Here is a 20,917-nt window from a genome sequence, read left to right as displayed (position 1 = left end):
TGAGTTAATACCAGACTGAAACATTTTAAAATTTTCAAAAATTATTAATAACAGTTTTTGGCTTGAATTAATAAGGCCCAAAGGCTTTGGTAAGCAACCAAGGCTTTTAAGTGAAGAGCATTGGCACTAGTCGGGCATCCAATGGAAGAACCTTCCACAGTGGAGGTGCCACAGCAGAGAGGGCCCTTCCACACATCCATATAACCTAGAATAGCAATGCAGATAATCCACATTATCTGGGCTGAGTCTACACTGCCATATAATCCAGTTCAATGTGGATTTTATACAGCTGTGTGGAAGGGGCTTTCCATGTCTCAACATATTGATGTTACTAGTGAGAGAGGAAGGAGAGACCTTTCAGAAGATTTTAATTGTCAATAAGGTATACAGGGATCGCAGCCCCGAGCTGTCTAGAAAATTACAATGTTCTCACAAGCAGCTTGAATTCAGACTGAAAACATATTGGCAGCCACTGCTATACTGGCATTACATCCTGTCTATATCATGTTCGAGTCAGCAGTCAACTAGCTGCATTTTGCACTAGCTGCAGCTTTTAAGTATTCTTCAAGGGCGTGTAGCTTTCATTACAATAGTCTATTTGGGACATTACCAGTGTGAGGACTACCTTGACTAGCAAGGGCTGTTTTTACACAGCTGCATAATCTGGATCAGAATGTGGATTAAAGAAATACAGTTCCACTCTGGACAGTCTTCACAACCACCCCAGGAACTGTGAAAAAGCTTCCAAAGCCTCCGCAAAGCTTCCCTCATGCCGAATTGATCCAACAGAACAACATATTTTGTCCTTATCCCATTGTGAGAAATGTGTTGAATTGCAACAGCCCATTAAATGAGAATCAGTGATGGAACTTGTCTTTCAACTCAAAAAAGGGGGAAAGTAATTTCTTTTCAGGGGCAGGGGGAGGGGATGGATGGACGGACTGGTGTTTGCACCTATGCTGTACAATTAATGCAGTTTGACATCATTTTAACTACCATGGTTCAATGCTATGGAATTCTGGTAGTTGTAGTTTGGTGAAATGCCAGAACTCTTTGACAGATGTTGTAAAACTACAATTCTCATGATTGCATAGCATTGAGGTATAGCAATTAAAGTGGTGTCAAACTGCATTCGTTATAATTATATAGTGTAGATGTACCCTATATTTCCCCTGGAGTAGGTTGTCAATCAGAGAAACGAAGGCCATTCTGGTGCCATATCCTGTAATAAAATTAGACTGAAATGTGTTTTTTCCAAGATACCTGAAAATGCCCAGCCACTTAGGCGCCTTATCAATAAACAATATATTTGCAATAGTGAGGTTGTTCCTATATCCTTCCAGGTCCAGTAAGAGGGGGCATTGCTGTCTCCTTCAAGGTAGCAGGTATCTCCCACAACACTGTAAGAGATTTATGTCCCTGGACTCATCTGATCACTCTACTGCAGTAGATGTTATCAGTAAGAAGGGCAAGGGTGAAACTTACATAGGTAAAGGTTTTCCCTTGACATATAGTCGAGTCCGACTCTAGTGGTGTTCATCTCCATTTCTAAGCCGAAGAGCCAGCATTGTCCTAGGTCATGTGGCCGGCATGACTGCATGGAGCGCCATTACCTTCCCGTCGAAGCAGTACCCATTGATCCACTCACATTTGCATGTTTCAAACTGCTAGGTTGGCAGAAGCTGGGGATAACAGTGGGAGCTCATCTGGTTTAGCAGATTCGACTGGCAAACCTTTCAGTCAACAAGTTCAGCAGCTCAGTGGTTTAACCTACTGCGTCACCTCAGCCCCCAAACGTACGTATGGTAGACTAAACGATGTCAAGGATATTATCCACATCATTAGGCCTCAATAACTGAAACCGACCCTACAAAAATGATCAGATGATATACTGGACACTTCCCTGTTACAAGTGTTCTGTAAAATCCCGAGTCAATTAGACTCATGAGGAATAAAAGTTAGGGCCATTTCACTGGAGGGATAGACAAGCATATATGTAAATATGCTTTTTTATATTCAGGCTCCATCTTACATTACCAAAATACACTTAATGAAAACAAGCAGCCGAGTTCTTCATTTCCACTAATAAAAAATACCTGTTAAGTCACATCTGTTTTGCATGTTGATTTTTTCAAAGCAAAAACCCCTGTCTTGCTTATTATTCAATCCTTTACATCAAGGTTTGTTTCTTCATTCATTTTTTGGCAGGGGGTTAAGGAATTCAATTTCTGATTTATTGTAGAAAATGTCTCTCCTTCAAAACCATTAGTAGGTTGACATTTGGTTTTTCAGAACAAGCAATATTCAGTTTACTTGGACATTAATCAAATAAATCTGGTTATTGCATTTGTCACCATGCTCCTAAGAATTTTCTATCAGACATTAAAGGCATTTATATGGAACGACATCTTTCAAAAACAATGTAGCAAGTCCCAATTCTGGGCCTATTTGATTCTGACAAGACATTTGATGGCTATATTTTATGTTCCAGCTGCGCCACAAATCATTTGCTATGAAGAGCCATAAATTATCTTCAGCAAATGCTTTTGTGAATCAATTAAGACCAACCAAGCATTAAGCACCTCTTGCGAACATAATTTATTTTAAAACTTATGTCATGTGAATTTCATGACAATATTTAAGGTAGATTTGGAAATCAAACAGACTATATTGAAAGAAAATTGGGATGAATATAAAACCTTTGCTACAGTTATTTGGAAAGGGAACTGTCTGAAGCGAAAGCACTATTACGCCAGTCAATGAAATCAACTGTATTGACTTGTTTACCTGCCTTCACCAACCTTATATAAACAACCTTGTTATAATCATGTGCTTAGGCATAGCTCCTTAGCGAGTTAAAAAAAGATTATCAGGTTACAGTGTTTTTTATCGTGATCACTAGAAAAAAAACAGCCTTGGAAATATATTTTGAATAGTGTATGGAAAAGACTGAATATTTCCTAAATGACACATTTCTTTACCCATTGCATCTATTTGTAACTCAAGAATTAATTATATTGATTGTGAAGGTGTGCCAGCAGAGCATAGTCGTTTGGGTATTGAACTAGGACTTTGGAAATGAGGGTTCAGATTCTCACTCTACCACTGGATGACCTGGAGCAAGTCACACTTTCTCAGCCTCAAAAGAAGGGTTTCTGAACAAATCTGAACAAATCCTGCCAAGAAAAGCCCAAAACTTCAGGATTGCCATACGCCAGAAATGATGTAATGACACAATAATGACAACTGGGAAACTTTTTTTTACAATAAAAATATCCTGTCCAACTTGTACAGTGAACTGTATAACTGTGTCAATGAGGAAGGTTCAGGTGGTCTTTTTTATACTAGTGTGTGTAAGCAAAAATCTGCACATGACTGACATACCTGTTCAATCAAATGTCCTGCCCCTGGACCATGGAGCAGCTGATCCTCCCAATCTGAAAACAGCAGGCAAGACTCCGGTATAGTTAATCTACTGGAGGAATTATCAATCATCATCATCATCATCATCATCATCACCATCATCATCTTTTATTTATACCCCACCACCATCTCCTATAGGGAATAGGGGCAGTATACAAAGCACACAATGGTGCCATACAACATATAAAATACAATATATCAACAGTAAAACCAATAACACATTAAAACCAGACATATAAAATTAAAATACTGTATGGCAATTTTATAATAACAAATGATGCAGCACAAATAGATTAAAATACCTGTTATGTTTCAGATCCCTCAGGAATAAAAACACGCAATCAACCCATAAAGGAGAAGTAATTTTCCTTCCCCTGTTTGTTTGGGTATTATGATAGCTATTGTAATGGACTAACAGGAGATTCCAAATGACAGAGGGTGGTAGTCTGTTCTCATTGGCCGTACTAGGCATCTATGTTTTTCAGATGCCATGGCTTACTTTCTAGAATAGGAGAACTATTAGTGTAAGGGGCACATATGCCACAACATGAATGCTGGAATGCCACGTGTGCCACAACATGATGATGATAATGATGAAGAAGATGATGCTGTTTATTTATACCCTGTTTTTTTCTCTCCACAATGCATCTTACATTAAAAACATTTCAATACAATTTAAAATCTACAAACATACTAACAGAATTGAATATCAATTGCATTAAACACAGTTAAAATCCATTAAAACAGATTAAAACATATTCAAAGCTAAAACCACAAACAATAGAGGGATCTGACCAAACCCTCTATTGTTGCATGGACTGCATGGGAGTCCTCAAGCCAGTAGAAAAAGGTGACAGCTCAGTCTCGTTTTTGATCAAAGAGTTTCCGCTTGCCTCATCAAGTATGCTAACTGACCACCTTTTTTATGAGGCAAGAGGAACAGTTTATTGATTGGTTGTAACAAATGTATAAATTCACATTGTGTTGAGCTGATGGTAATTACACCTCATGAACTTAAAGATTAGTTTACATCTCCCAATTAAATCTTCAGTATCATCAAAAGGGGAAAAATAAAGGACAATGCTTCAGTTATACACTCTTTACTGGCAATGCAGGGTGATTCTATTCAGTTACATTATAGGAGTGAGAACTGAGCTCAGCTGTTGACATTTTAACACAGATCTCAGCACATTCTTTTTCTCTTGTACTTTATCTAAAAGAGAGAAAATAAAAATATAAGTTGTACATGAGGACAGACGCATTTTAGTTTAAAAGCAAAACTAAACTCTATATTCCATAGGACAGTTCTAAACAAAAAAATAGCTTCTTAAATGTGATAAGTACTAGGCACTATTTATAATAATTTAGTCAGTGTTAGGATAGTCTGATTCTAATCTAATAATCTCATCTGTGATTGGAGAAATCTATAAACTTCAGGCGAGGCAGTCACATAAAGTCTTTGATGTGTAGAGCTACTTATGCATGGTATTTGTTTTGACTAGTGACAATGGACAATACTGGAGGAGTATTCAATATTGGAGGAGACTTTACCTTGCAAGGTAGGCCAACCCAGCTTAGCTAGTTATTATCTTATTGCTTTTAAACCTTTTCTTGTGTCAGTTTCTTAGCATTTAGCTTTCAATTTTATTAACAGCAAATATGCGCACACATGTATGCACATGCAAAATAAATAAATAAATAAAGACTAGGCAGTGACAGATTCCTGAACACAAAATATTTTGCTTGCTTAGTTTGCTAAGGGGGGGGGGGGGGCTGTACAAAAAGTGCCAATGATCTCACTGTTACCCTTGTATGTGTGTGTGTGTGTGCGTGCGTGCCAATTTTCCATCTTCATCACTACAATAGTGCACCCTGTGGATGGGAATCTTCCCACTGGAGTGGAAATCATCTATCGGACAGATGGCAAGCTATTTAACCTCAGCAGATTGAAAGCCAAAACCAATGTCACAACAACATCTGTTATAGAACTCCAGTATGCGACTCAGAGGGGTTCACAACCGCAAATACAGTACATAAAACATGATAAAAACAGTTCAGAAGAATTTAAAAGGATAACAATTATAACAATCAATAAGCACGAAACATCTCATATCGTCTCATAGTTAAAATCAAGATCCAGTCTCGTCATCCAATTGTTCCTTATTCCTATATTATTTACACTGCCTATTCAAATGCCTGCTCAAACAACCAGGTCTTCAATTTCCTCCGAAATACTAATAGGGAGGGGGCCGATCTAATTTCTGTAGGGAGGGCGTTCCACAGCCATAGGGCTCCATAGCCACCTACGGACCGCCAAGACACCACATCTGGAAGACAATCATCCTCAAGCTACGAGGGATTGCCTAAGTAAGTAAGCAATCTCGTGTGTGTATCTGTGGGGTGCTTTGGTGGCCTCTATCTGCTTGAAAGAGGGTTGGACTGGATGGCCTTTGAGACCTCTCCCCGCCTCCATATCAACTGTTTCCATTCTTCTTCTCCCCCCCTCCTCCTCTTCTTTTTCTTCCTCCTCCTCCTCCTCTTCTTCCTCCTCCCCTTCTTCCTCTTCCTCTTCTTCCTCCTCCCCTTCTTCTTCCTCCTCCTCTTCCTCCTCTTCTTCCTCCTCCCCTTCTTCCTCTTCCTCTTCTTCCTCCTCCCCTTCCTCCTCCCCTTCTTCTTCCTCCTCCTCTTCCTCCTCTTCTTCCTCCTCCCCTTCTTCCTCTTCCTCCTCTTCTTCCTCCTCCCCTTCTTCCTCTTCCTCTTCTTCTTCCTCCCCTTCTTCCTCCTCCCCTTCCTCCTCCCCTTCTTCTTCCTCCTCCTCCTCCTCCTCTTCTTCCTCCTCCCCTTCTTCCTCTTCCTCTTCTTCCTCCTCCCCTTCCTCCTCCCCTTCTTCTTCCTCCTCCTCTTCCTCCTCTTCCTCCTCTTCTTCCTCCTCCTCTTCTTCCTCTTCTTCTTCCTCCTCCCCTTCCTCTTCCTCCTCTTCTTCCTCCTCCCCTTCTTCCTCTTCCTCTTCCTCCCCTTCTTCCTTCTCCCCTTCTTCCTCTTCCTCCTCTTCTTCCTCCTCCCCCTTCTTCTTCTTCCTCTTCTTCTTCTTCTTCCTCCTCCCCTTCTTCTCTTCCTCTTCCTCTTCGTCCTCCTCCTCTTCTTTCTCCTCCCCTTCTTCCTCTTCCTCCTCTTCTTCCTCCTCCCCTTCTTCCTCTTCCTCTTCCTCCCCTTCTTCCTCTTCCTCCTCTTCTTCCTCCCCTTCTTCTTCCTCCTCTTCTTCCTCCTCCCCTTCTTCCTCTTCGTCCTCCTCCTCTTCTTTCTCCTCCCCTTCTTCCTCTTCTTCTTCCTCCTCCCCTTTTTCCTCTTCCTCCTCTTCTTCCTCCTCCCCTTCTTCCTCTTCCTCCCCTTCTTCCTCCTCCCCTTCCTCCTCCCCTTCTTCTTCTTCCTCCTCCTCCTCCTCTTCCCCTTCTTCCTCTTCCTCTTCTTCCTCCTCCCCTTCTTCTTCTTCTTCCTCTTCTTCTTCCTCCTCTTCTTCCTCCTCCCCTTCTTCCTCTTCTTCTTCCTCCTCCCCTTCCTCTTCCTCCTCTTCTTCCTCCTCCCCTTCTTCCTCTTCCTCTTCCTCCCCTTCTTCCTTCTCCCCTTCTTCCTCTTCCTCCTCTTCTTCCTCCTCCCCCTTCTTCTTCTTCCTCTTCTTCTTCCTCCTCTTCTTCCTCCTCCCCTTCTTCTCTTCCTCTTCCTCTTCGTCCTCCTCCTCTTCTTTCTCCTCCCCTTCTTCCTCTTCTTCTTCTTCCCCTTCTTCCTCTTCCTCCTTCCTCCTCCCCTTCTTCCTCTTCCTCTTCCTCCCCTTCTTCCTCTTCCTCCTCTTCTTCCTCCTCCCCTTCTTCTTCTTCTTCCTCTTCTTCTTCCTCCTCTTCTTCCTCCTCCCCTTCTTCCTCTTCCTCTTCGTCCTCCTCTTCTTTCTCCTCCCCTTCTTCCTCTTCTTCTTCCTCCTCCCCTTTTTCCTCTTCCTCCTCTTCTTCCTCCTCCCCTTCTTCTTCCTCCTCCTCCTCCTCCTCTTCTTCCTCTTCTTTTTTCAGGTGGTCCTCCAGACCACCTGAAAAAGAGCTGGGCCCACCACTGGCTTGAGGGGGATGTCTCGACAAGTGACCCCCTCGGTCCTGTGAAATAATACTTCCGTTATAAAGCCTGGGCCAGAGATTAGCGGGAGAGAGAGAAAGGGTGTGTTGCGTATCCCTCCCGCTAAAAGTACCTGAGCTCAGTTAAATCCCGCTCCCCTCCTTTCAGGGCTTGGAGCGGCGGCATATCCCTCACACGCTCCGCGCGCTCTTCGCCTCCAAAGCCACGCCCCCGCCCCTCGCGCCAGAGTGCGCGGTCCATCCCGCAGGTAGTAGCACCAGCGCGAGCCCCTTTGCCTGAGGGGGGGAAAGAGGGCTCGCGCTCCCCTCCTCGCTCTCTTCGCTTCCGAGGCCACGCCCCCATCCCACCCCGCCCGCCAGAGTGCGCGGTCCATCCCTCAGGTAGTAGCAGCGCGAGCCTTGCTTCCTGAGGAAAAAGGGACGGAGGGCCCCCCTCCTCGCGCCCTTCGCTTCCGAAGCCACGCCCCCGCCCCTCCCTCGGCAGAAAGCGCGCGCCGCCGCCGCCTCAGGTAGAAGCGACCAAACGCCGCGCCGTCGGGAGGCATCGCCCCAGCAGCAGCAGGAAGCGCGGAGACAACTTCTTGGAAAGTCCTTAGGGAAAGAAAGAAAGAAGCCCAAAGACGACCGTGTGTGGGAGGCGCCGCCCGTTTCCGGTGGTCGTGCCAATTCGGATGTCAAATCCAGGGAATCCGAGGTAAGTACTTGACCCGACCGAAGGGAGCCCTTACGGCTGGCGGCGGAGACCTTATTTGTGCGCGGATGGCACTTCTCTCAGCGCCGTGCAGTGAGTGGGATGAGCCCCGTCGACACTGACCATTTCATGCAACTCGGAGCTAGTTCCAAACTGCGGCAGCGAGGCAACGAACGTCCACGGAAAGAGAACTCTTTTGGAGGGTTTGTGCATGCCAAGTGGTTCCAAGATTTCCTATGCAATCGTTGCAGAATTTCCTATGCAGTCGTCTGCGCAGCGAAACTGTTTTCTTCAATACCAGTTTGAAACGGCATTAAATGGTCAATGTAGGGCCCTTCCACACAGTCATATCACCCAGAATATCAAGGCAGATAATCCACAATATCTGCTTTGAACTGGGGTATCGGAGTCCACAATGCCCTGTAGTCCGGTTCAGTGTGGATTTTATACAGTTGTGTGGAAGAGGCTGTAGATATGCACCAAAACTTTGAGGTTCGAACCCTTGCTCAGCCGTGGGTGAGCTTGCGGCAAGTCACACTCTCTCAGCCTCAATGGAAGGCGTAGGGAGACCCCTCTGAAAAAAAGCTGGCCAACCCCCCCCCAATCCTCCTTCCCTGTGAGAAGGCAAATAATAATCTAGGAGCCAAGGAGACACAAGGAGCCATCATCTCATATCTGTGAAGGCAGTGCAGCCTCCCACTTGTCATAGAATGGAATAGAATAAAATAACTTTATTGTTATTGTACATCATGTTAAATCATTGAGGGTCGTATTCCAGGATTAACTGGAGCTAGAGCTATTTCTTGTGATTCAGAACTCAGATATTTGATGTCATGCAGATTTTGAAGTTGAAATGAACAGCTAAAAACCTGACAGTGTACAATTTCCAATGAGCTCCTATCTGTAGATCACATTGATCTTGCAATTGTTTTTCTTGGAAGAGCTTGACTCTGACATTAACAACTGAATCATATTGTTTCATACAGAGTAAAGAAAGATTCTGAGGCAGCACAGTACCGTTTCCCTGGCAATATGGTACAATGGGACTTAAGGAATGTACTGCATTTTGAATGGTCAAGGATTATGATTTTTGATCATTTAAAAAAATAATAGTGATATTTTTAATTTAAAAACCATAGTTTACAGCAGGGCTTCTTAAACCTTTTCCACCTGTGATCACTTTCTGCCTGAGAGATTTTGACATGATCCCAGGTATATAGGTATGTAGAATATGTATAAAAAAATCCCCAGGCATTTACTGATAGTAAATCAACATGTGCAAGACCTGCTAAACAGGCTGATTTCCCCTTTTGTGGAATACAGCTGAATAATTTTCTGCTGAATCCACTGTAAACACTGCATGCACAGAACCTATCTTGTTCATAACTTGGGGACTGCCTGCCCTCGAAAAATGCATTTGGAAAGATCTTAATGCATGCAGATGCTTTCCATAGGTAACACTTGATATTTTAGCAAAAGTAGATCCAGGTGTTTTTCCAAGCAGTATAAAATTCTGTTAAAAATCTGCCTCTTCTTAGAATATGGGGGAAAATAAATTTGACGCCATAGCATATATAGCAAAATGCGCTATTTTTTCCATTTTAAATAGTTGAGATTGTTAGAGAGGATTATAATCTTACAGCAAAAAATGGAGTTAATCTTAGTTACCATCAGATCTTGTACAATTGCTGGAAGAAAAATTAAGAACCTTAGATATGCAGATGATACCACTTTGATGGCCAAAAGCGAGGAGGAGCTGAAGAGCCTTCTAATCAAGGTGAAAGAAGAAAGTGCAAAAGCTGGGTTGCAGTTAAACATAAAAAAACCCAAGATTCAGGCAACTAGACTGATTGATAACTGGCAAATAGAAGGAGAAAATGTGGAGGCAGTGGCAAACTTTGTATTTCTAAGTGCAAAGATTACTGCAGCTGCAGACTGCAGCCACAAAAGCAGGAGACACTTCTTGGGAGGAGAGCAATGACCAATCTCAATAAAATAGTGAAGAGTAGAAACATCACACTGGCAATGAAGATCCACATAGTAAAAGCAATGGTATTCCCCATACTAACATACGGATGTGAGAGCTGGACCATAAGGAAGGCTGAGCGAAGGAAGCTAGATGCTTTTGAACTGTGGTATTGGAGGAAAATTCTGAGAGTGCCTTGGACCGCAAGAAGATCAAACCAGTCCATACTCCAGGAAATCAAGCTCAACTGCTCATTGGAGAGAAGGATATTATTTGCTCTATTTTGGGGTGTATAGAAGTGAAGCTGGATTAAACTAGGACTTCTTGGCTGCCTGTTGAAAAGGTAGAAGTAATGGTTAGAGAAGCTTGAGCTTGACTGTGGATCCATTTGACAATCCATCTGGCATGGAAGATTCAGGTTGCTTGATCTCAAGTTTGAGAGCTTTCACTATAAGGTTCATAAAGAAGCTGTTAGTGGACAAGGTGGCACCATGGTCTCCATCTAGGGTTGGAGGTGACTCGGCTAAAAAGTTGGAAGATGTTGAAGAGGTATCTGACTACTCTTCCTGTTCATCAGATTCTGAATATGAAATGAACAGATGTTTTTATTATTTTTTATTCTACCAAATTTCTTAGTTTGTCCATTCCCAACATTGTTTTTATCCACCAGGCCATCATTTAAATGGGACAGTATTAACATGTTTCTGTCATCTAAATAGACTTTAATACATTTGGTGTAAGCTTTGTCTATCTATTTGAACAAAGCTTAATGGCTTAAAATTTTCTCCTGTGTTTTCTTGTAGTCTTTTTCATTTCTTCTCAGCTTGATGATAAATTTGTATTCATTACCTTGGTTCAGTCAAATCTGCTTTGGCACTTTTAAATTTTGGTGTCTCAAATTGGAGACCCCTGTGATTCTTTCCATCTAGTCCTATTGTTATTGGTTTTGTGTGTGTGTGTGTGTTGTTTTCCTTGGTTTGTTTTGTGACTCCTACAATTTGCATGGATTCTGTTATTGTATCCTTAATGCCTTGCTAAATTCCAACTGTAATTTAATTGCAATTAATTGTGATAAGAATGACAAAATCTGCATTCTTTTATTCACCTCCTCATCATTCACATATTTTTTGGGTGACATTAAAAGCTGAGAAAAAGTGGTAGAATTTTACTTTCCACCACTAGAGGTCATAATTTGTTCACTTGTTGAAGTTGATTTACTAATGAAAGCAGAAACCATAGCTGCTAGGCCTGGGTAACAACGGAAAAATTTGTTTCTAAAATCGATTCGTTTTTTGGGGTTTTTTTGCATTTCAATATTTAAAAGAATTCCGATTTTTTTAAAAAAAGTTCGATATTTACGAAATTTCGTAAATGGTAAAAAAATTACAAAACAATAACAAAACAATAACGAAACAATAACGAATCGATTCGTTAATGGCGGACGCGACCGTGCAATACGCTAAAAAACCTCCAAATGGGACAGGGGGAATTTCTGAAGCTTCCCTCTCCCTCTGTTGTTGGTGTGATATTATAATTTTTTTCACTAATTAAACAAAAAACAACTATAAAACTTGCCCCAGACATGCGGAAATAATAACAAAACGACCTCAAACCAATAACGAAACGAATACATAACGAAATACGAAGCATTTATGAAATGAATTGAAAAATTCGTTTCGTTTTTAAGTTGCTCCAGAATGGTTCGTTATCGCTTCGTTAACAAAAAAATAACGATTTTTAAACGAATTACAAATTAATGAAATGAAACTGCCCAGCCCTAATAGCTGCACTTATCTCCTAAATGTAAACAGCCTCCTCCTCTTTCTCCTCCCCCCACTCCTCCACGGGGAGATGGTAGCCAGTTTAACTTATTTATGTTAGAAAAGTCATATGCCCAGAACTATAAGGACTGTAAATCAAGAAGAGGAGGAGGAGGAGGAGGAGGAGCAGCGATGGATACCATAATATTTGAGCCCATGAGGCACCACAAAGCCTAGAAAAACAGGGATATAGTAGGCTGTATGGTGGTGTAAACAGCCACAGCTATTTCTTGAGTAGAAAGTGGTACTACTGTTTCCACTGGTCCAAAATGCTGATTATCTAATGCAAGATAAAAGCCATGTTAAGGACCTGTGGATATCACAGAGAGCATTCATCCCTAATCCAACTCATTTGGCCTGTGTAGATGTGTTCTTAGTCAAAGGTAGTTTTAGAAATAAAAATCTTGAAATGGAAGAGATTCTCAATCCTCTTAAGTTTATTTATTGTTCAGATGGAAAGATGCTTTTCCTGGAGTTTGCTCTGTTTAAAAGTTTGAACAAATTCCACAGAGAGGCTAGAGATGCCTGATCCAGCAGACTTCAAGGATGCCACCATCTTCACCCTTTTTTAAAAAAAAGGGGAAAGACAGACTGCGCAAACTATCAAGGTGTCTCCCTTTTATCCTCCACTGGAAAAATCCTCGCAAGAATCCTTGCAAACCGCCTTCTGCCCCTTTCAGAAGACACCCTCCCAGAATCCCAGAACGGCTTCTGGCCCTCCAGAGGAATAATGGACATGATCTTCACTGCAAAACAGCTCCAAGAAAAATGCAGAGAACAAAATCAACCTCTGTGCATTGCCTTCATTCGACCTTGCAAAGGCATTTGACACAGTGAATTGCAGTACTCTCTGGACCATCCTTCAAAAAATTGGGTGCCCTGACAAATTTGTGAACATCCTGAGGCTCCTCCCCGATGATATGATGGCAACGTGTAGCAGTTTGGGGATACTCCTGGGTTGGTAGTTGGTTGACCGAGTGAGCCTGGAGGTCCAGATTTCAGCAGTGATCAGGAATGCTTTTGCACAGTTAATAACTGTGTCTGTTTCCAGAGAGATGTGATCTGGCCACTGTGGCAGATACCTTGGTTAAATACTGTTGGAATTGTTGCAATGCACTTTTCATGGGGTTGCCTTTAAAAAGTGCTCAAAAAGTCAGATGGACAAAAGAATTGCAGTAAACATACAACTTTGTTATTGCAACAGCTCCACTAGTTGCCATTCTCTTTTGCTGGTTTTAACCTATATAGGTATGCACTGCTTGAATCCAGGTTATTTGAAGGTTGTGTCTCCCTTTATGAGCTTATTAGGGCTCTAGGATATGACTTATGTTGTTTTTAATATATTGTTTGCTGTCTTGAGTCCCGTTATTGAGACAAACAAATAGTACTAGATGTTAATAACGTATTTTCTTTCTTTTGTTCTAGAACTGGATTGCTCAAACTGCAAGCAAATTTTCAAGTGTGAATAATCCCCATCATTTTCATGCACAGTTGTTCTGCTTCTCAAAGAATAGCCCCCAGCTCTGGGAAATCTTTCTGACTTCAAAATGGTGAAGAGTGGGTTACTGGAGCAAGCTACCAATTTCCAGAGTCTTGCTCAGGACCTAGAGCTCAAGATGGCAACTTGTGATTCCCATTTGGAAAAGGGAATGAACTGTGAAAAAGTGGAGACTAAGAATGATAGAAAAACTGTGCTGTTGGAGAAAACTAATTGTCTATATGAAGAACTTTACAGTGAGAATAGGGATAAAGGTGCTGTGCAGTACACGTTAGAGGGGCCGTTCTGGAAGTTCAGTACAGGGAAACAAATAGTTCTCAAGAAGGATGTTCTGGAGCAGAAGGAGAGTGCGTTTACTGAAGTGAGGAGAATGAAGCTGATAATTGAGAAAACCAAAAGGATGGAACAAGGAAATGGAGAGACTTACTTTGGCAAAGAGCACCAGGTTTCTTGTTCATCGGGCAGTGCGTTCTCCTTTGTGTGGCCAACCAGAGCTTCTGGGGAAACAAAGAGTGCTTTTAGCAAACCACTGAAAAATCTAATGGACCAAAGAGCATTGGCTGCCACTTATCATCTGAATGATCCATGGAAAGGCTCAGAGAAGCTGTCAGAATGCATCAGTGCCATTGACTTCATGAGGTACAAAAGCTTTCTGACTTCCAAGTGCTTTGTGGGTGATTTGAACAGCTCTCAACTGCTGCAGACCAGCCTTGTTCAGAGCAACGCTTTCCCTTATGCTGCAGGACTATGGCCAAGGCAAACAAAAGAGCACATGCAGACCACATCCACATCAAATGCAAGCTCTTCCTTTGCTTCCTTGACTCTGTTACCTCCTACCTTCACTTCCTTTGGTGTAGCAGCCCAAAACTGGTGTGCAAAATGTAACCTCTCCTTTCGCATGACATCTGACCTTGTGTTCCACATGCGTTCCCATCACAAAAAGGAGAGCATTTTTCCAGAGTCCCATGGCAAAAGGAGGAGAGAAGAAAAACTATCCTGTCCTGTCTGTCAGGAATATTTTCAGGAGCGGCATCATTTATCTCGTCATATGACTTCTCATTATTAGGCTTATTGTTGATCATTTGCAGTGTGTATGTTTGTAGGTACACCCTTGACTGTGTTGAGTTACTTGCATGTATTTTGCAGCCAGATTTAACTAGCATCTTCTAGGAGGCAGCCAACTACAATGTTTTCAGAAAAACACAATACATAGCATGAACTTCAGCTAGCTATAATTCTAAAAATAAAATAAAATAAATCAAACTCTGTGGATAAAATTCCAAAGAAATATTTTTAAAAATTAAGATGCTACTGAAGTGTGTTATTTTGGTCTTTTGCTGGGTTTTTGGGGAGAGAGTGGATGATAATTTATTACTTCAGATTGTCTTTGAAAAAGCTAGTGACCTGAGATGCACAACCACCTTCACTCAACAGAGCTATGTGTTGCATGTCAGCCACAAATCATTAGTAATACCTGTGACAAACCGATGGCTGGTGCCTACCTAGCAAAAGATGAGGTCTTCTAGTATTCTCCCTATCAGTATTCCTTTTCATAGGCTCCAAAACATTGAAGCAGTACATAGAAAGGCTGTATATTGTCAAAGCCAATATGGTGTAAAAAGATGTGCACTCCACCTGTATTCTCTGGGATTCACACATATAAATCCTCAAAAGCTTCTAGAACTGCATGTTGGCAGCAACCCCATCCCCTCACTTGTATGGATATAAACTGCATTCGTGCTTAAACTCAGTTCCATCCACCATCATGGTTGGATCATTAGGAATTTTGGCAGTTTTAGTACCAGTCATCCTCAGAGTCAAGTCCAGGGTTTCTGGTGGTGGCTGAAGGTAGGACTGTAAGAGAGAAAGGATGTGCCAAGAATCTCCCCCTTCAAATAGCAGCCAAAAATGTGGACCTTATCAGAAAAATGAATAGCAGTTTTCTCCAGGATAGCATTGTGGAGACACTGGGGAAGTTGGGTACAAGATGAGTACAAATCTGGCACTTGAAGCAGGGACTGGTGGTTTTCATGTAGCTGGGACAAGGATTGGCAGACTATCCTTATAATATTTTTTTTTATTTTTCTTAGGCACCCAGTGTACTTGTAGAAGGATTCTAGGGGTGTGTGGGTGGGTATTTTTTTTTCAATGAGTGATCCACAGAGAAATTGACTAAATTAATAAGATAGACATTCAGTATATATCTACCAATGCAAAGAGTTTGGAAAACAAGATGAGCTTGAAGTTCTAATGCAGGAAAGTAAATACTATAGGAAAAACTGAGACCCGGTGGCATGATTCCCATGTTTTGAATATTACATTTGCAAAAACAATAGATGTGGTGGGAAAAGAAAGGGAGTAGTATAACTAAATGACAAATTAACATGTAGAGAAATCAATGAAAATGATCATGGCAAACTAATTGAGATCTATGGGGGACTTCAATTATCTTGGCATCTGCTAGGAGTCTGACTGCTAAGCACAGGCTGTTTAACAAACTCTTGGTGGGCCTTGCACATAATTTTCTGTTTCAAAAATATGGGCAAGGAACAAGGGGGTTGGCAATTCTGGACTTAATCAATAGGGAGGCGTTTGGTTCATCATTTACTATATTTATACCCTGCCCTTATCACCCTGAAGGTGACTCAGCAGCTTACAAAATTTGGCACAATCTGATGCTGCAATTCAATATAGAAACAATGTAAAACAGTAAAACAGATAAAACATATAAATATCATAGAACTTTAGAATCAATGTAACTGGTATTTTAGGGAGAAGTGATCATGTAACGCTAGAATTCCCAACTGTGGCACAGTCAAACACAGACATTAGATTTTAGGAAGGCTTGAGCTTGTTTGGAGGTTCTATCAGAAGTGTGCAGCTATCATATATCAGGGGCCAGAGACCTTGGTCCACTCCTGCCTGGGTGCATCACTTTGGGAGGGATGCATATAAAGTGATGAGGGATGAAGGAAACATCCTCCTAGCCAGCCAGATCAGCAGAATCAGTCCTGGAGATGTCACATCCATTTTACCAAGGTTTGTATTTTAATGAGTACAAGGAAAAACCTGGTAGAATCCTAAGGCTAGATATGCTGAAGGAAAGAGCAAGGATGAGAGTTTTTGAAGGTGGAGTTGCCAAATGCACAATCACAAAAATCTTCATGGTAAGGGGAAAAAAGCATGTGTGCAGAATGAAAGTAAGAACAACACCAAGTAAGTATACACTAGTGTAGTCTAAGCTTTTAGGACCATTGTTGCTATGTGTCTTCAAATAATTTCTGACCTATGGTAACCCTAAAGTGAACCTATCAGGGTTTTCTTGGCAAGATTTTTTTCAGATGAAGTTTGCCATTGCCTTCTAGGACTGAGAATGTGTCTTGTCTCAGTAGGTTTGCATGACCAAGTAGGGATTCAAACCCTGGTCCCTGGAGTCGTGGTCCAATGCGCAAGTGTCTACACCACACAGCTATCAGGGATAGTATAAAGAAATAAAACTCAGAATGATCAAAAAGCTTTTTCCAGATACATTGAAGGCAAGAAAACAACCAAGGAAACACTAGAGCTACTGGTCAATACAGACAGTAAAGTGATAACAGAACAGAACAAAAGGCAGAACTACTCAATACTTCTTGTGCTTTTCCAAAAGGAGGACTGTGTTCTTCCAAGTGTTTCTTAATCTATGATTTGCAGGCCTCTGGAGGTCACCATATCTCATGGGGAATCCACGACAGCTTGAAGAAATGTTAAGAGCTTTTACAGGTAAGAAAGATGGACAGACAGGTAGTCATACATTTATATCAAAGAGGAGGAGTCTTGCTGGTGATGGACACAATTGTACAAAAATTGATAACTATCTTTTGGTCATCAACTGATTTTTATGACTTTTTTTCAGTTTAAGCACAAGTGATTATGATTAATCCAAATCACTCAATAAGCAATAAGCAATCAAGCAAAACATACTTTTAAAGTGAAATTCTGGTCCTACCAGAGAAAAAGGCAAGTAAGTAGGATCCTTATAGGTCTGACTTATTGGGTGTGGGGGCAGAGGTGTGACGGGCAGAGGTGTGACGGAGTTGAGAAGTTATGGAAAGGACAGTACATTTTTTGAGAGGGAGTGAGGAAATAAAAGAGGAGGCCACAGCCAGCCAGATTCATTGGTGGAGTAGGAGTTTGTACAAAGTACAAAGTAATAGTACTCTGGAAACCAGGGTTCAAATTTCTGCTCAGACATGGAACATCAGTGGGCAGGTCATGCCACTTAGCCTCAGAGGAAGGCAAAGGCAAACCCCCACTGGTTAAATTGTACCTAGAAAACCCTGTGATAAGTTCACCTGAGAGTTTAAAGAATTTTATGATCCCTAAAAGAACACTTGATAAAGTGTTTCTGACAGTGTTCTACTACTACTACTACTACTAGTACTACTACTTTTATTTCTCCCCATCTCTCCTCACAGCTCGAGGCAGGTTACAACATTGCTAAGACACATAATCAAAATGCAGTCATTTAAAAATACTCCATTGAATATACATATTAAACATATTTCCATAAAATACATATTAAAACACACAAAGCAAAAGACCTAGAGTGGAAGTTTAAAAGTCATCATTAAAACTGTCTGGGTAAGCCTGCTGGATAAAATAGATCTTCACTTGTGTCTTGAATTCAGACAGCTGATTTAGCTGTCGGAGCTCTACCAGTAGGTAGATCCACAGTCATGGGGTAGCTGATACAAAGGTCTTCTGGGTGGTAGTTGCCAGTCAGGTTCTGGCAGACTGGAGAAGATACTCTCCAATGGACCTAAATGTTCAGGAAGGATTGTACGGGAGAAGGCGATCCTGTAGGTAACCTGGACCCAAACCATGTAGGACTTTAATGGTCAATAAACAACATTTTATACTTTGCCCGGAAACTAATTGGCAGCCAGTGGAGTGACTTTAGAATAGGTGCAATAGGTTCACTCCTAGATGTTCCTGTAATCAATCTGGCTGCCATATTTCAAGCCAAATGGAGTTTCTGAACTTGGTACAAAGGTAGCCCAATGTAAAGCACATTGCAGAAATCCAACCAGTGCATGCACCACCATCTTAAGGTAGGACATTTTCAGTGTTCTGCCATTGAAATGAAATGGACTGCCTGCAACTTGAGTTTGTCTGACAGTGTTCTCCCAATGAAATGAAATGACTGTCTGCTACTTGATAAAGTGTTTCTGACAAAGCATTCTGCCAATCAAAGGTGGTGGAGTGAGAGAAGATGATTTTCCAGAAGCAGAAGTACAGCTAGTGAGTGCCTGGCTGAACTTGCGAAAGTTTTTCTGACAGTGTTCTACCAATGAAATGAAATGAAATGAGTGCCTGCCAGACTCATTTCAGCTTGAGGTCCAGCTCTGGGAAGCCCAGAAGGGGGAGATGGGCCTGCTCGGGGTCCTCAGTGTGAATGTGGGTATAAAGTGGTGGCTCTTAGGCTGATCTCACAGCTGGCACCAGCTCAGCCTTCCAGCATGCAGCCGAGTTGCCGAGACTAATGGTGCCTTTCATGAGCAGATCATGGACTTCTGCAATGTCATGCTACCTCTCTATTCTGCCTTGGTCAGACCACAACTAGAATACTGTGTCTAATTCTGGGCACTGCAATTGAAGCTGGAAAGTGTCTAGAGAAGGGTGGCTAAAATGATCAAGGGTTTGGAGAACAAGCCCTATGAGGAGTGACTTAAAAAGCTGGGTGTGTTAGCCTAAAGAAGAGAAGGCTGAGAGGAGACATGATGAGAGCCATGTATAAATCTGTGAGGGGAAGTCATTGGAAGGAGGGAGCAAGCTTGTTCTCTGCTGCTCTGGAAAATAGGATGCGGAACAATGACTTCAAACTACAGGAAACGAGATTCCATCTGAACATTAGGAAGAACTTACTGACTGTTAGAGCTGTTCAGCAGTGCAACTCTTTGCCCTGGAGTACGATGGAGGCTCCTTCTTTGGAGGCCTTTAAACAGAGGCTGGATAGCCATCTGCCGGGGGTGCTTTGAATGTGAAGGTGGTGGTTAATGCCTCCCTTCGGGAGGGCAAAATTCCAGCCAGCTTAAAGCAAGCTGTGATAAAACCGCTGTTGAAGAAACCATCACTGGACCCCACTCAATTCGTCAACTATCGGCCTGTTTCCAATCTCCCCTTTTTGGGCAAAGTCATGGAACGTGTGGTGGCCTCACAACTCCAGGCATTCTTGGTAGACACGGATTATCTGGATCCGGCACAGTCTGGCTTTAGGCCGGGGCATGGTACTGAGACAGCTTTGGTCGCCTTAGTGGATGATCTGCGTCGGGAGCTCGACAGGGGGAGTGTGTCCCTGTTGGTGCTGCTCGACCTCTCAGCGGCCTTCGATACCGTCGACCACGGTATCCTTCTGGGACGCCTCGCGGGGATGGGTCTTGGAGGTACTGTTTTGCAGTGGCTCCGCTCATTCCTCGAGGGTCGGTCTCAGAAGGTGTTACTGGGAGACTCCTGTTCAACCCCACAACCTTTGTCTTGTGGGGTTCCTCAGGGTTCAATACTGTCTCCCATGTTGTTTAACATCTACATGAAGCCGCTGGGCGAGATCATCCGGAGTTTCGGATTGCGATGTCATCTGTACGCAGATGATGTCCAACTCTGTCACTCCTTTCCACCTGCTACTAAGGAGGCTGTCGAGGTCCTGAACCGGTGCTTGGCCGCTGTGACGGTCTGGATGGGGCGAACAAATTGAAATTGAATCCAGACAAGACAGAGGTACTCCTGGTTAGTCGCAAGGCCGAATAGGGTATAGGGTTACAGCCTGTGTTAGACGGGGTCGCACTCCCCCTGAAGACGCAGGTTCGCAGTTTGGGTGTGATCCTGGACTCATCGCTGAGCCTGGAACCCCAGGTTTCGGCGGTGACCAGGGGAGCATTCGCACAGTTAAAACTTGTGCGCCAACTGCGACCGTACCTTGGGAAGTCTGACTTAGCCACGGTAGTCCACGCTCTGGTTACATCCCGCCTTGACTACTGCAACGCTCTCTACGTGGGGTTGCCTTTGAAGACAGCCCGGAAGCTCCAATTAGTCCAACGGGCGGCAGCCATGATACTAACAGGAGCGGGGCGCAGGGAGCACACAACTCCTCTGCTGCACCAGCTCCACTGGCTGCCGATATGCCACCGGGCTCAATTCAAAGTGCTGGCATTGGCCTTTAAAGCCCTAAACGGTTCTGGCCCAACTTATCTATCCGAACGTATCTCAGCCTATCAGCCCACCAGGACCCTAAGATCTTCTGGAGAGTCCCTGCTCTCTATCCCGCCGGCTTCACAAGTGCGGCTGGCGGGAACGAGAGACAGGGCCTTCTCTGTGGTGGCCCCTCGGCTTTGGAACACCCTCCCTATAGAGGTACGATCAGCC

The 20,917-nt window shown here is 42.8% G+C and overlaps 2 protein-coding genes across 3 annotated transcripts; one reads left to right on the top strand and one right to left on the bottom strand.

Annotated features, from left to right (window-relative positions):
- Positions 1–5,728: 5,728 nt before the first annotated feature.
- Positions 5,729–14,759, top strand: ZNF488 (zinc finger protein 488). Of its 2 annotated transcripts, none has more exons than XM_067466317.1 (2): positions 5,729–5,790; positions 13,444–14,759. In XM_067466317.1, exon 2 carries the CDS (start codon positions 13,566–13,568, stop codon positions 14,580–14,582), a length of 1,017 nt encoding a protein of 338 aa, XP_067322418.1. In that variant the 5' UTR covers positions 5,729–5,790; positions 13,444–13,565; the 3' UTR covers positions 14,583–14,759. The 2 variants fall into 2 exon arrangements, with proteins under 2 accessions (XP_067322418.1, XP_060622847.2); XM_060766864.2 differs by lacking the exon at positions 5,729–5,790 and adding an exon at positions 8,033–8,235.
- LOC137096581 (cilia- and flagella-associated protein 251-like) lies at positions 5,768–7,096 on the bottom strand (the record flags this gene model as incomplete). Its single annotated transcript, XM_067466250.1, has 1 exon — positions 5,768–7,096. A coding segment is annotated over one exon (1,329 nt), but the record flags the coding sequence as incomplete, so codon positions are not given.
- Positions 14,760–20,917: the final 6,158 nt, after the last annotated feature.

Source organism: Anolis sagrei, chromosome 3, assembly GCF_037176765.1.
Source record: "Anolis sagrei isolate rAnoSag1 chromosome 3, rAnoSag1.mat, whole genome shotgun sequence".
Taxonomy (NCBI): domain Eukaryota; kingdom Metazoa; phylum Chordata; class Lepidosauria; order Squamata; family Dactyloidae; genus Anolis; species Anolis sagrei.
Note: the sequence above shows the minus strand (reverse complement) of the source record. Positions and strands in the feature narration are given on the sequence as shown.

What these genes read in the sequence shown, in the direction of transcription:
- ZNF488 (XM_067466317.1), top strand. Translation starts at nt 13,566, where the DNA reads ATGGTGAAGAGTGGGTTACTGGAGCAAGCTACCAATTTCCAGAGTCTT.